At 44.0% G+C, this 12958-nt stretch overlaps 1 protein-coding gene and 1 long non-coding RNA gene across 3 annotated transcripts in view; one reads left to right on the top strand and one right to left on the bottom strand.

Moving 5' to 3' along the window:
- The window catches only part of LOC123503618 (kyphoscoliosis peptidase-like), a 37081-nt gene that overhangs the window by 4046 nt on the left and 20077 nt on the right, over positions 1 to 12958 (bottom strand). For both annotated transcript variants that reach the window (XM_045253540.1, XM_045253541.1), the window contains exons 5-12: positions 11056 to 11162; positions 9993 to 10314; positions 9631 to 9780; positions 8583 to 8686; positions 7132 to 7293; positions 5908 to 6008; positions 773 to 893; positions 93 to 288 (exon numbers count right to left, since the gene is read on the bottom strand). In XM_045253540.1, coding sequence (XP_045109475.1) covers positions 93 to 288; positions 773 to 893; positions 5908 to 6008; positions 7132 to 7293; positions 8583 to 8686; positions 9631 to 9780; positions 9993 to 10314; positions 11056 to 11162 — 1263 coding nt within the window. The remainder of the gene's footprint in view (positions 1 to 92; positions 289 to 772; positions 894 to 5907; positions 6009 to 7131; positions 7294 to 8582; positions 8687 to 9630; positions 9781 to 9992; positions 10315 to 11055; positions 11163 to 12958) is intronic.
- Positions 1 to 12958, top strand: part of LOC123503620 — a 34419-nt gene that overhangs the window by 9004 nt on the left and 12457 nt on the right. The gene's annotated exons all lie outside the window — the stretch shown is intronic.

Genomic DNA, 12958 nt, shown 5'->3' with positions numbered 1-12958 from the left:
GAGTGACATGTTAGAGAGAGAGAGAGAGAGAGAGAGAGAGAGAGAGAGAGAGAGAGAGAGAGAGAGAGAGAGAGTGTCACTGAGAAACTTACCTGATCATCTTGGAAAAACTTGTACTTATATCTGATGAGAGTGGAGGCCATGAGAGTCACCTCGGTCTGGTTCCTCACAATGACGGGGTTGTGCAGGGGCCGGTGTAGTCTCAGCCCACATGTCCAGAACTCCGGCAGCACCTTGGGTAAGGCATTGAACTCCTCCAGACTCAAGGGGTCCTCCAGAAGCTGCCATCTGTGCAACAATAATGGTGGATGTCAGTTTGTAGTTACAGAAGTTGTAAACATTCGTGATTCTGAGGAAACCTTAACCTCTCTTAAATCAGTAGGGTAAGTTTTTTTTAAGCAAGTTATTTTTTTCTCTTTCTGTCATCAAGTTTTTATCCGCTAATCAAGGAGACAGACCAAACCCACAATTGATATAAGAAAACTACATTCTCCTCTCTAAAACGTCAAGGAAAATAAAAAAAATTGCTAATTTAATTTTTGGAGATATTTTGATACTAAGCAACGGGGAATTTCACCATAGAATGAGAAAGATAAAAAAAAAAAAAAATCGGCAGAGACTTGAAGTTCACATTTATGACTGAATGAGTAAGATTTACAGTTTACTCTGACGTTAAAAAGCTGGGCAGAATAAGAATATGAGTAAGAAGTAAAGATATTGTATGAACTAAATATCGTACTAGCAAACGTTACCTGTGGAGTAAGATACACACCTGTCGTAATGTTGCTCTTGAGTATTGTAGGGCAGGTGAGTGTAGACCATGTGCTGTGGGTCCGTGAGGAAGTAATGCTCCAGAGGATGAGGAACAAACTTGCCCTGGGCGTTGGTGTAACCTGTGGGGAGGGAAGGATGGTTAAGTAAAGTTCTGGAGGAGAGTAATGTTACATACTGTACTGTATTCAATTGTGTCTCGTGTGTGTGTGTGTGTGTGTGTGTGTGTGTGTGTCCTTCAGTACTCTGTTCTTCTCTGTTCTATTGGGAATGTATCGGTTATCAGATTTTCCAAGGAGAGTGTCAGCATATCAGGGGAATTTTATGTGACCTAGAAACACTGATAATGTTGCTGGATCTGAATCCCTCCCAGCCTCACCTTCACAGTGCACTACAAAAAAGAGAAAGAGAAGTTCCTTGTGTTTTATGTTTTCATGTAGATATTTTTTCATGATCGTTCTTCACTTCTTAAAGTTTCAGCTGGGATAATGCCCGACACACTATCATCATAGAGTTTCAAATATATTTGGACCAAGTTAATGTTAATACAGTATTCTATCTATATGTCTATCTGTTGTGTTATGCTGTCCTGAATGTGCAGGTTAGAGAGAGAGAGAGAGAGAGAGAGAGAGAGAGAGAGAGAGAGAGAGAGAGAGAGAGAGATGGAGGGGTTAAAGGAGGTGTGAGAAGCATAGGGTGGGAGGAGGGACGGGAAAGGGAGTGTGGATGGACAAAGGAAGAAGTCAGGCTTGTCATTCATGTCAAAGGCAGTTCTAGCCAATGACAGCTGCTATGAAAAATTAAGACAGAGTTCACTTTTGTTAGAGATATAAGTAGGAAAGCTGTTTCATGAAGTAAGGAGCTGGCTGTACACATATTTTACTGTCACCTTAGATTTTTCCTCTCCACAACTTGTCAATGCCATTCATTCCAGCGCCACGGAGACGCTTGAATATATTCATACAAATTTGTTCTCCACTGCTTGATTCTTTTTCCAATATCTTGCCAAAAAAAATCTTGCAGGAATGTGAATTAAATATTTATTCCCTTCGTGTAAAGCTACGAGTGATGGAGCAGAGTGCGAGCCGTCTGGTAAATTTTGAAACCGTTTTGTTATCGTTTATTATTTATCTATCTATCTGTTTATCTATCTTTTATTGTTAGATTCTTTATTCAAATTTCATCACACTTTTTCACATTCCTTAAATTCCTGGACTTTTTGAGAGAGAGAGAGAGAGAGAGAGAGAGAGAGAGAGAGAGAGAGACTTGAGACTGTGTGTGTGTGTGTGTGTGTGTGTGTGTGTGTGTGTGTGTGTGTGTGTGTGTGTGTGTGTGTGTGTGTTTTGGACTTCCCCATCTCCCCGCTTCCGACAGTCCTCACATTATTAATCACTACTGTTGATTGATTACTGTTTTCTCTCCCTTGCGTCCTTCGATTTTCACAATGAGGAGAGTTTCAATGAATTCCTCAAGGGCAAATCAATCAGGCTTATAGTTTAACTTCCTCCTTTAAAAGATCGATACTAAAGCGTGCATGTTTTAGCTTCTGCAGTTCAGCCACGTGACATAAGTTGCAATTAGTTAAACGGACGATAATTACAACGGTTCGTGTATTGAGTGCGTATACACCAATCTCGAAATTATTAATGAAAGATTGCAGAGTACGAGTGCAAAGGCAAACACACACACACACACACACACACACACACACACACACACACACACACACACACACACACACTCTCTCTCTCTCTCTCTCTCTCTCTCTCTCTCTCTCTCTCTCTCTCTCTCTCTTCTGCAGTTCAGCCACGTGACATAAGTTGCAATTAGTTAAACGTTAAACGATAAATAAAGCTAAAAAAAACACACACACACACACACACACACACACACACACACACACACACACACACACACACACACACACACACACACACACTCACTCTCTCTCTCTCTCTCTCTCTCTCTCTCTCTCTCTCTCTCTCTCTCTCTCTTAAACGTTCAAATAAAGCTAAAAAAAAAGTTCAAATCAATAAAACAAACCAATATATTTGACAGGCATCTCCCCAACACACTCAACACAGGACAGAACCGAACCTTTTTGCAGTGTACGAGTATCATAGACTGTTTATATCTCAATGCATTCCGATTGTATGTCATGTTTACGAAGCTGAGTGAAGGAGAGGAGTAAGAGAACGAGATCCTTTGTTTCTCACGAAGCGACAAGTTCAGCTGAGTTACACCACGTGCCAATGAATGAGTAAAAGGAATAACTATGGTGCATTTACGTGAAGATCAAAATTTTTAAGATTCCGTGCAGTTAAAAGACGAAACCTTCACAAACCATACTGACTCGGTTCCTCCCGCCTTGTTTTGCACGCCGATAGCCAGTCGATGAGGGGCAGGGCGCGGCACTTGTCCAAACTACAGGGTAAGGAGCACCTCTGATTATCCAAGTGCATTACATTGTTCGTATTTGCTTGTAATAATGGATGAGGGCGTTCTATAATGTTTGAATTTTATAAACGCTCGCACTCACACACACACACACACACACACACACACACACACACACACACACACACACACACACACACACACACACACACACACTCACACACTCTCTCTCTCTCTCTCTCTCTCTCTCTCTCTCTCTCTCTCTCTCTCTCTCTCTCTCTCTCTCTCTCTCTCTCAAGTATTTCCTTCAAAGGTTACAAACGACCAGACTTTTTTTTTTTTTTTTTTCATACAGAATATTTTAGCTCACTTTTCTTCTTCCCACGTGCGATCTTGTGACCTTTACCTTAGCACACTAGAACGAGGGCGAGGCGGCTTGTCGTATTTACAGTGGTAGCTCGTTACTTCCCATGACAACCGGTGCTCCTTATTCCTTCACTACAACGGTAATCAACATCACCTGCCTCAGATTAAATCCCACCTCGAGGACATGCTATATATACCAAGGGAACAACAAAATTCGACCTTGCGCCCTAATGAACACTATTCTCATCCTCTACGTAATTTCATCTTGAGAGGCACACGATATTCAAGGTGGTTCATATGTAGTCTTTTGTCAACGTGTATTATCTCAGAGGTTTATGTTGTAATGTATAGCTGGTGATAGGACGGTACTCATGGAGGCGGAGAGGACTAAGAGTGTTGGGGAAGGCTGACCTGTTGTTGCGATCCCTCACTGAAGTTGTCCCGTGAAAGAGAATAATGGGATACCTACATCTGGTGCTTTTGATTATTTGTATGTGTGAAGACTAATCATGATCGCATCAATGAGGGAAAAAAAACGCCTTCATTTACCAGCTAAAAAAAGATTAAAAAAGAAGAGGAAGATTTGAAAATGTAATGGAAGCTACAAGGAACGAATAGTCCTACACGTGGTAATCCTTGCATAAAACACACCTACCTGTATCTACCTGTTATCCATATCCATAGGCCTATACTAATCTTGCCAACTCCCCGCCCCTTCACATTGACTCGGCAATAGCAAACTGAATATTTACTCAGCTCCACTCAGTTCCAGTCACACATCACTCTGAGAACCTATTTTTCTCATCTCTTCGTTAAATGTAAAGCGGTATGGATATTCGCTCCTACACGCTGTATGAACTGCATTGTCACAGTCACAAGATATACAGTAACACGGGCAAACATCCACATGGCAACCGTGCGCACAGATAATGAATTACTCACTATTTCTTCAATTTATTTCTTCAATGAGGGACTTGGTGCGCGACGATCTTTATTTTTGTTTACAAGGACAACGGACTAGTGCAGCCGTTCATTGATAATTTAGCAATACTGTAGCGACTCAACCTGCCGTGCCTCGCTGTGCCGCTGGCCCACTCACACCATGTACAACCAGGCGGATCAATTTGTGTGTGTGTGTGTGTGTGTGTGTGTGTGTGTGTGTGTGTGTGTTCGTTAGTCCGTCCGTCTGGTCGTCTGTCTATCTCTTTCCATCTGTCAGTAGGTATGCCTGTCTATCTGTCTCTCTATTCTTCAATGCGTTCGTGTAGCATAAAACGTGCGTGCCCTGTTCATATACGCAGCGGCGCCCACTCACACGCACACTCGTTTATATCCCCACCTCAAACAGTGTGTTGAAAGCTGCCCTTGAGACAAAACGTTCACTTATTTTTATGTTTGAGATATTTTGGGACCTTGAGTAACTTTTATATCGTTTCGCCAAAATTAATGTTAAAAATGCATGATCTGGATGTGGTTAGTGGGAAGGAATGCAGATTATCAGGTGTGTTGTGTCATCAAGGGTGTGGCAAAGGAGGGAGGGGTACAAGGAGGAGCAGGAGCAGGAATAACGTTCATTGAAATAGCAGGTGTGATCCTACCTAACTCATGAAGCGGGAGGAGGAGAACGAGAAGAGCGAGAAAGAGGAGTTTACATTGATATATCACAAAATATAATCCTGCCTTAGTCGTATTCTTTCTTAAGGGGCATTAGACTACAAAGGAAGAAGAAAGTAATGCTACACGTGGCAGTCCCATTTATGAAACATGCACACCAATCATTTCCATTGATTCGCCTGATTGTTTAACTCCTCCAGTACTGGGAGTCATTTTTACTTGTTTTGCGTTCCATTAGACCATTTTATTGATATTAGCAAAGGGCGTATGGAGGGCAGAAGATCAATAGCAAAAGTCTTCACTATTCTAATCCCAATATAGGTTTCTGAAGCTGTGTAAAATCACCAAATTGTAAGCAGAGTGAATATGAAAATGTGTCATAGTAGTGAAGGGGGTTGAGGCTTTCTATTGACTTGTCACTAATAACCTGTATGAGAACCAGTTTCATCCTACTTCCGTGATATCCAGCTGTATCGAGCTAGAACCTGTTATTTCTTGCCCGATTCTGCTTATGAACAACAAGAAATTTATCTGCATTACTCTTATCACATCCCTTTTGCTATTTGAACGCCTTTAAATAATATCCAATAAGAATATTAAAAAAACCCACTGGAACGTTAAGTATAGAGCGGCCCTCATAATTTATTCAGTCAATCACTGCTGTGTGTTAAGACTTCTTATAGTTGTGCATGAGCTTTTTTTCCCCTCATGTAAATAATAACTGGCGTATTGGAAACTTGTGCTTATGATGTCACTCACCGGCACTCCAAGTCGGGTCGAGGAGGCGCCACGACCCGTACAGGAACACCGCCATCCACGTGTGTCTGGGGTCGCGCTCCGGGTCAAACTGGCGACCTGGCCTGTAGTGGGAGGACAACCAGGTGAAGGAACCACATTGATGGGTACACTGACGGGAATTTTACACACACACACACACACACACACACACACACACACACACACACACACACACACACACACACACACAACACAACACAACACAACGCGCGCACACACACAGGCAAATGGGCAAGCCTCTTAATGTGTGGCCCCTGTTCACCTAGCAGTAAATAGGTACGGGATGTAACTCGAGGGGTTGTGGCCTCGCTTTCCCGGTGTGTGTTATGTGTTGATGTGGTCTCAGTCTTACCCGAAGATCGGTCTATGAGCTCTGAGCTCGCTCCGTAATGGGGAAGACTGGCTGGGTGACCAGCAGATGACCGAGGAGGTGAATTAAACACACACACACACACACACACACACACACACACACACACACACACACACACACACACACACACACACACACACGATTTAATGCATTTTTTCATATTCTGCCAAAGATAAATAAAATTAATAAATAAATAAAGTAAACCATTACCACCACTGCCATCAGTACCACTACTATCACCACCACCAACGCATAGTGAGGAAGGTTGGCTGGGTGACCAGCAGGCCACCGTAAATATAATATATACACACACACACACACACACACACACACACACACACACACACACACACACACACACACACTCAGTGGTTAGAGCGCTGGCTTCACAAGCCAGAAGACCGGGATTCGATTCCCCGCCCGGGTGGAGATATTTGGGTGTGTCTCCTTTCACGTGTAGCCCCTGTTCACCTAGCAGTGAGTAGGTACGGGATGTAAATCGAGGAGTTGTGACCTTGTTGTCCCGGTGTGTGGTGTGTGCCTGGTCTCGTCAGAGACTGCAAGATCAAGTGATCAAACAGTTGTGACCTTGAAACACAAATAATGAGCAGCTCGTTCCGTAGGGTAACACACACACACACACACACACACACACACACACACACACACACACACACACACACACATTTTAATGCACTTCTCATATTCAATCTGCAAAAGATAAATAAAATGAATAGATAAATAAAGTATACTACCACCACCAGCGCCATCACGATCATTACCATCACCACCACCATCTCACCACCACGTACTTGAAGTCTCGTCCCCGCGCAAATCCGTGTATCTTCTTCACCCTTAGGCCTGCCGCGTGACATAGAGCGACCAGCAGAGTTACGTAGTCACGACTCACTCCAGCCCTTGACCCCAGCACATCCTCGGCTGTCTGGTTCTTCTCCATAAACTTCCAATCGAACCTGAGTGAGGAGGAGTATTAGCGAGCATCGGGAGAAAGATAGAGCTGTGATCCTTTGCACCTCTTACGGAAACTTTTATAAGAGCGTGTGTAGTTTTGACAAGACGTAGCTTCGGAATATCAGCTTGAAAGGCGAGACAAATGGTTTAGCGATGTAGAGGGCACATTAGGAGGATGAAGAGAAGGATTACATAGGAGTATCAAACAGCAACAGACTTACAGGTCCTATCTAGGCTGATTGATTAACTACTACTACACTAAATGACAACAGTAGTATGAAGGAAAGGATAGTACAGTGGAAGGCTCTTCTCCCACCAACCAATACCTCCAGTCGAAGCGGGCAGGAAAAATAAATTATACCATGAAGCATCGAACATGGAATTTTAACTCCATGGAGGAGGAGGAGGAGGAGAGGAACACCCAAAAGAAGGAGGAAAAGGAAGACCAAAAGAAAGGTTTGCGGACGTATTGAGAAGATACGCAGCTTCTCTCTCTCTCTCTCTCTCTCTCTCTCTCTCTCTCTCTCTCTCTCTCTCTCTCTCTCTCTCTCTCTCTCTCTCTCTCTCTCTCTCTCTCTCTCTCTCTCTCTCTCTCTCTACCTACACACACACACACACACACACACACACACACACACACACACACACACACACACACACACACACACACACACACACACACACACACACATGCATTAAACACATCAGCACTGTCATTCAGCAGACGATTTTTATTCATTTGTCTCTTTTTGCGTCTTTTCGCGTGTGTAAGTGTACATGGTGCGTGTAGTGTAGTGTTAGTGTCTCCCTGGAAACTCGTGCCGCTCACTTCAAGGTCATGCCTCCCTCTCCCCCCCCAACCTATCAAGGTCACGTGTCACTGCCAACACGTGGAGGCAGTGTTAATTATCGCCAACCTACGTGCTACTCTTCCTCTTGTTAATATTGCAGTAGCTTTCCTCTTTTTCATTTCTGCCTTATTATTTTTTTGTATTCCTAAACATAGTGCTCTTTTTCTCAATTTCTCTCTCTCTCTCTCTCTCTCTCTCTCTCTCTCTCTCTCTCTCTCTCTCTCTCTCTCTCTCTCTCTCTCTCTCTCTCTCTCTCTCTCTCATGTTTTTTTTCCTTACTTCCCTATTGATGGCATGAAATCTTTAAGTAACTCCAATAAACTTCAACAACTTCACTATAACCAATAAGGAGAAGCCAAAGATGTTCAGGTGTTTCTATTTTCTTCTATTTCGTCTTATCTTTTCATTCTTATCTCATTTTCCCGTAGCTTGTGACTCACCTTATGTTCTCAGTCACCCAGCGGAACAGGGCTCGCAGTCGGTAAAGGTCACTCGTGGTTTGTTTGCCCAGGTAGCGCACCAGCTGGGCCACCTCCGTTGTAACCTGAGGGAGGAGAGAGAGAGAGAGCCATGAGTAATGCAGGGTTGTGTGCTGCACTTATTCTGTGTATGTATAGCTGTCCAACACGCACCGGTGATACGGACCTCGCAGTACTGTTTGTGTCGTGTACTGCTTTAGATAGTAGGAGAAGGAATGGAAAAAACATTGCGTCTTATAAGGTTATTTTGCCTCGCTTACTGCTCAGGTGTGATCAATGGAAGTGAGTCATACTGTGGTTTGTATTATTACGCTTTGTTATCCTATATTGTGTGTTCTCGTAGACTAAATATTGAGATTATATTATACGTTCGTGTTCTCAAACGTTTATCGACTCTCTCACATTTTTTGTAAGGCTACTGTAGAGTTTTAATATTGCTTTCATGATTTTATTAATAGCGGAATAAGGTTTAATGGAAAAACACACTCAACTCCTGTCTAAAAGTACTGACTAATTCCCTCAGTGACCTTGGAACATAGTGTAGTTCCTGTAAGTCTAGAATGCTTTAAGAAAATGTGTATCGTGTGTTTCGTTTTTTTTTCTTTGCTAATGCAAAAATTTTATTGAACTAATCACTGGACTCAGGAAAACACTCCAGTAACTTTCACTACAGCCTGTTCAATAAGTCAAGGTTGGACATTGATATCTGAAAATGAGATACTGTTAGGAGTCGCTGCAAAAACCAAATTTTGTCATGTAAGCGACTGTCCGCCCTGCGTGACCTGCCATAGGGTCATATTCTGAAACACTTCTGGCCGTACCATCACTACTTTTGAAAGGCTTAATTTAGGTCACACGTTTTTTTAGGGGCGCTTTTATGGTTGCTGTAGCAGATTAACAAGATTTTCTACATTATTAACATTAGAAACACTGAGAACACAAGTGATGAAACTTGTGGGTTTTTAAAACAGTCGAGGTAAGAGAACAAAGTGCTTCTGAATACACTCACCTCGTCCGGCGTGGTGAGGACGTGCACATCGATGTCAGTAAAGTCTACATCGGACAGTAGGGCAGTTTTAGAGGAGTTTGGCGGACGTGCCGCGAACTGTGGAGCCTCATCTGTCAGGATGTCGTTGTCGGTCTGCACACATGCGTCCACCTGCGCAGGAACACAAACAGCCGCATTCAGAACATGAATAAACTAAAGGAAGCTACCAGAAGCCTACACGTGGTAGTCCCGAGTTGAAGAGAAATGAATAAAGAAAACCAGGGAGAATGTAAGATATGCTAGATCACCTTAATAGTCCTTGTGCTCTGATGTGCGTTTCCTTACATGTCAAAACTGAAAAGTAGAAGCATGTAGGTATTCACCATTATCCTGCGAGTACGGTGGAGGCGCGTCTGCATCGGCACGTCGTAAGATATCATGTCTGTGACGCAGAGTTGTTTCAGGTGCATCCATTGTTCATTCGCACGTTTCCTCGCCGCTCTGCCGTCGAATGGTAAGCTAAGAGGATGCTCGGGGGAGTTCGGGGGACTGTCCGGCAGCATGGGCGTGACGATGCCTGGTAGAGTTTGCAGTACCTGAGGGCGTGGGAGAGCAGACCCCAATCCTGATACCGAGGGCCCTGAGGAGGCGTCTGAGAGTAGTACTTGTTCCTCTCGCTCCTCGCTGGCGTCCCTCGGTACAACCCTTCCAAAGAAAAAGAGAGCAGAAGAGAGGGAGGCATGAGTTACAGGCAGATGTGGAAGGTTGCAGAAAAATATGAGGGATATGAGAGATGCCCTTTTTAATGCTACATTCGCCTTTTAACATTCAGAATACTGTTCAATTGCTTGCATCGTCACACAGAGGGAATAGGAGGGTGGCTGTTGTCTTTAGGTTACGGAATTATTTGAGACTTTAGCGCTACAAATTTTTTTCTTGAAAAGCTCCAGGTAGTTATGAGACGAAAAAAAAATGTTGCAGTGAAAGGACGTCATGATACGATTATTCTCTGCCAAGACTCAAGTGAATGTTTAAATATTATTCTAAGCCATTTAAAGGACGAAAACATCTGTGGAAACCCGATTATAAAGGAAAAATGCGTGTGAAAATCATGTCCGTGATTCTACAAATTGCACTACACTCTCACTCGTGTTCCTATCACTAGCGCCTTTCAGAATGCTCTAACGTTGCACCATAGCATTTTACTATGAACTATGAGAAAATCCATAGCAATAAAAAGGTTAATAACAAGTTGAAAATCGGTATGTGTCTGAACCTTTTGCAATTATCTTGACTTCATTGATCTTTGTCGACGTTTTAATGGCATAATGCATTCAGTTACAGTTATAATTATGTCCGCTGAACTCTGCATAACAATAGTAACGTTATGGAGTGTTGGTGCGATAAAAAGGAACACGAGAAGAAAGAGAAAGAGGAACAACATACTTGGTGTCGTGCTGGAGGATGGAGGAGGTCAGTGGCAAGTACGGCCCCTCGGTCTGCGTGGACACGGAAGAGGTGGTGACTTCTGTTTGTGTCCCTCTGTCCACCAGCTGAAGAGACCAAACAACATTGATGGTCACGACAAAAACAATACTACTACTACTTTTGCATCTGCTACTACTACTACTGCTACTACTACTACTACTACTGCTACTGCTACTACTACTACTACTACTACTACTGCTACTCTTACTACTACTACTGCTACTACTGCTACTACTACTCTTACTACTGCTGCTACTGCTGCTACTACTACTGCTACTGCTGCTACTACTACTGCTACTACTGCTACTGCTGCTGCTACTGCTGCTCTTGCTACTACTGCTACTGCTGCTGCTGCTTCTGCTGCTGCTGCTGCTGCTGCTGCTGCTGCTGCTGCTGCTGCTGCTGCTGCTGCTGCTGCTGCTGCTGCTGCTGCTGCTGCTGCTGCTGCTGCTGCTGCTGCTGCTGCTGCTGCTGCTGCTGCTGCTGCTGCTGCTGCTGCTGCTGGTGGTGCTGCAGTTACTCTTACTGCTACTGGTACTGCTCTTGCTACTAATGCTGCTGCTCTTGCTGCTACTACTGCTACTGCTGCTACTACTACTACTACTACTACTACTACTGCTACTGCCCCACAGTGTATGGGGGGGATGAAATTATACGACCAACGAATGATATTCAAGAAGTTAATGAATAGAAGATAATTTTGTGTCCTTTCCTTTCATATACTTTTTCTCTCTCACATCATCCTTTAAGAAAATATAACAAAACAACTGGAACAGCAATATCACGAACTACTACTACTACTCCTACTACTACTACTGCTGCTGCTACTGCTGCTGCTGCTGCTGCTGCTACTGCTGCTGCTACTGCTGCTACTGCTACTACTGCTACTGCTACTGCTGCTGCTACTGCTGCTGCTGCTGCTGCTGCTGCTGCTGCTGCTGCTGCTGCTGCTGCTGCTGCTGCTGCTGCTGCTGCTGCTGCTGCTGCTGCTGCTGCTGCTGCTGCTGCTGCTGCTGCTGCTGCTGGCTGCTGCTGCTGCTGCTGCTGGTGCTGCTGCTGCTGCTGCTGCTGCTGCTGCTGCTGCTGCTGCTGCTGCTGCTGCTGCTGCTGCTGCTGCTGCTGCTGCTGCTGCTGCTGCTGCTGCTGCTGCTGCTGCTGCTGCTGCTGCTGCTGCTGCTGCTGCTACTGCTGCTGCTGCTGCTGCTGCTACTACTGCTGCTGCTGCTACTGCTACTGCTGCTACTGCTGCTACCACTGCTGCTGCTACTGCCTGCTGCTGCTGCCACTGCTACTGCTGCTGCTGCTGCTGCTGCTGCTGCTGCTGCCATTGCCACTGCTACTGCCATTGCCACTGCTGCTGCCACTGCTGCTACTGCTGCTGCTGCTACTACTGCTGCTGCTACTGCTGCTGCTGCTGCTGCTATTACTACTATTACTGGCACTACTAACACTACCACTACTACTACCACTACAGGTTAGACCTCTCAAATCTGGAATTCCGTAATCCGGCAAATTCTATAATCCGGTATAATTCTTAAATGCAGGAATAATTTATATATCCCTGATAAATGTAAGTTTGTCGGAACGTCACTATATGACGTGGTGGTGCATGTGTTTTTCTGTATCTTTCTGCATGCATATTTACTTGTATAGCTAACATAATATATCAAAACAATGTCACAGGTATAATACAGGCTGACTAAGACTATACAAGGTGTTTTAGGATGCTTACTTATGGACCACCTGTAGTTTGAATTTTCCATAATCCGGCAGTTACTGAATTTGGGTAAGTTCAACCTATACTACAAAATTAACAATGTACTCGTTTACTACATCAAGAATCGAGGATGTTTTACGTATG

Source organism: Portunus trituberculatus, chromosome 14 (assembly GCF_017591435.1).
Source record: "Portunus trituberculatus isolate SZX2019 chromosome 14, ASM1759143v1, whole genome shotgun sequence".
Lineage (NCBI taxonomy): Eukaryota > Metazoa > Arthropoda > Malacostraca > Decapoda > Portunidae > Portunus > Portunus trituberculatus.
This window is presented reverse-complemented; position numbering and strand designations above follow the sequence as displayed.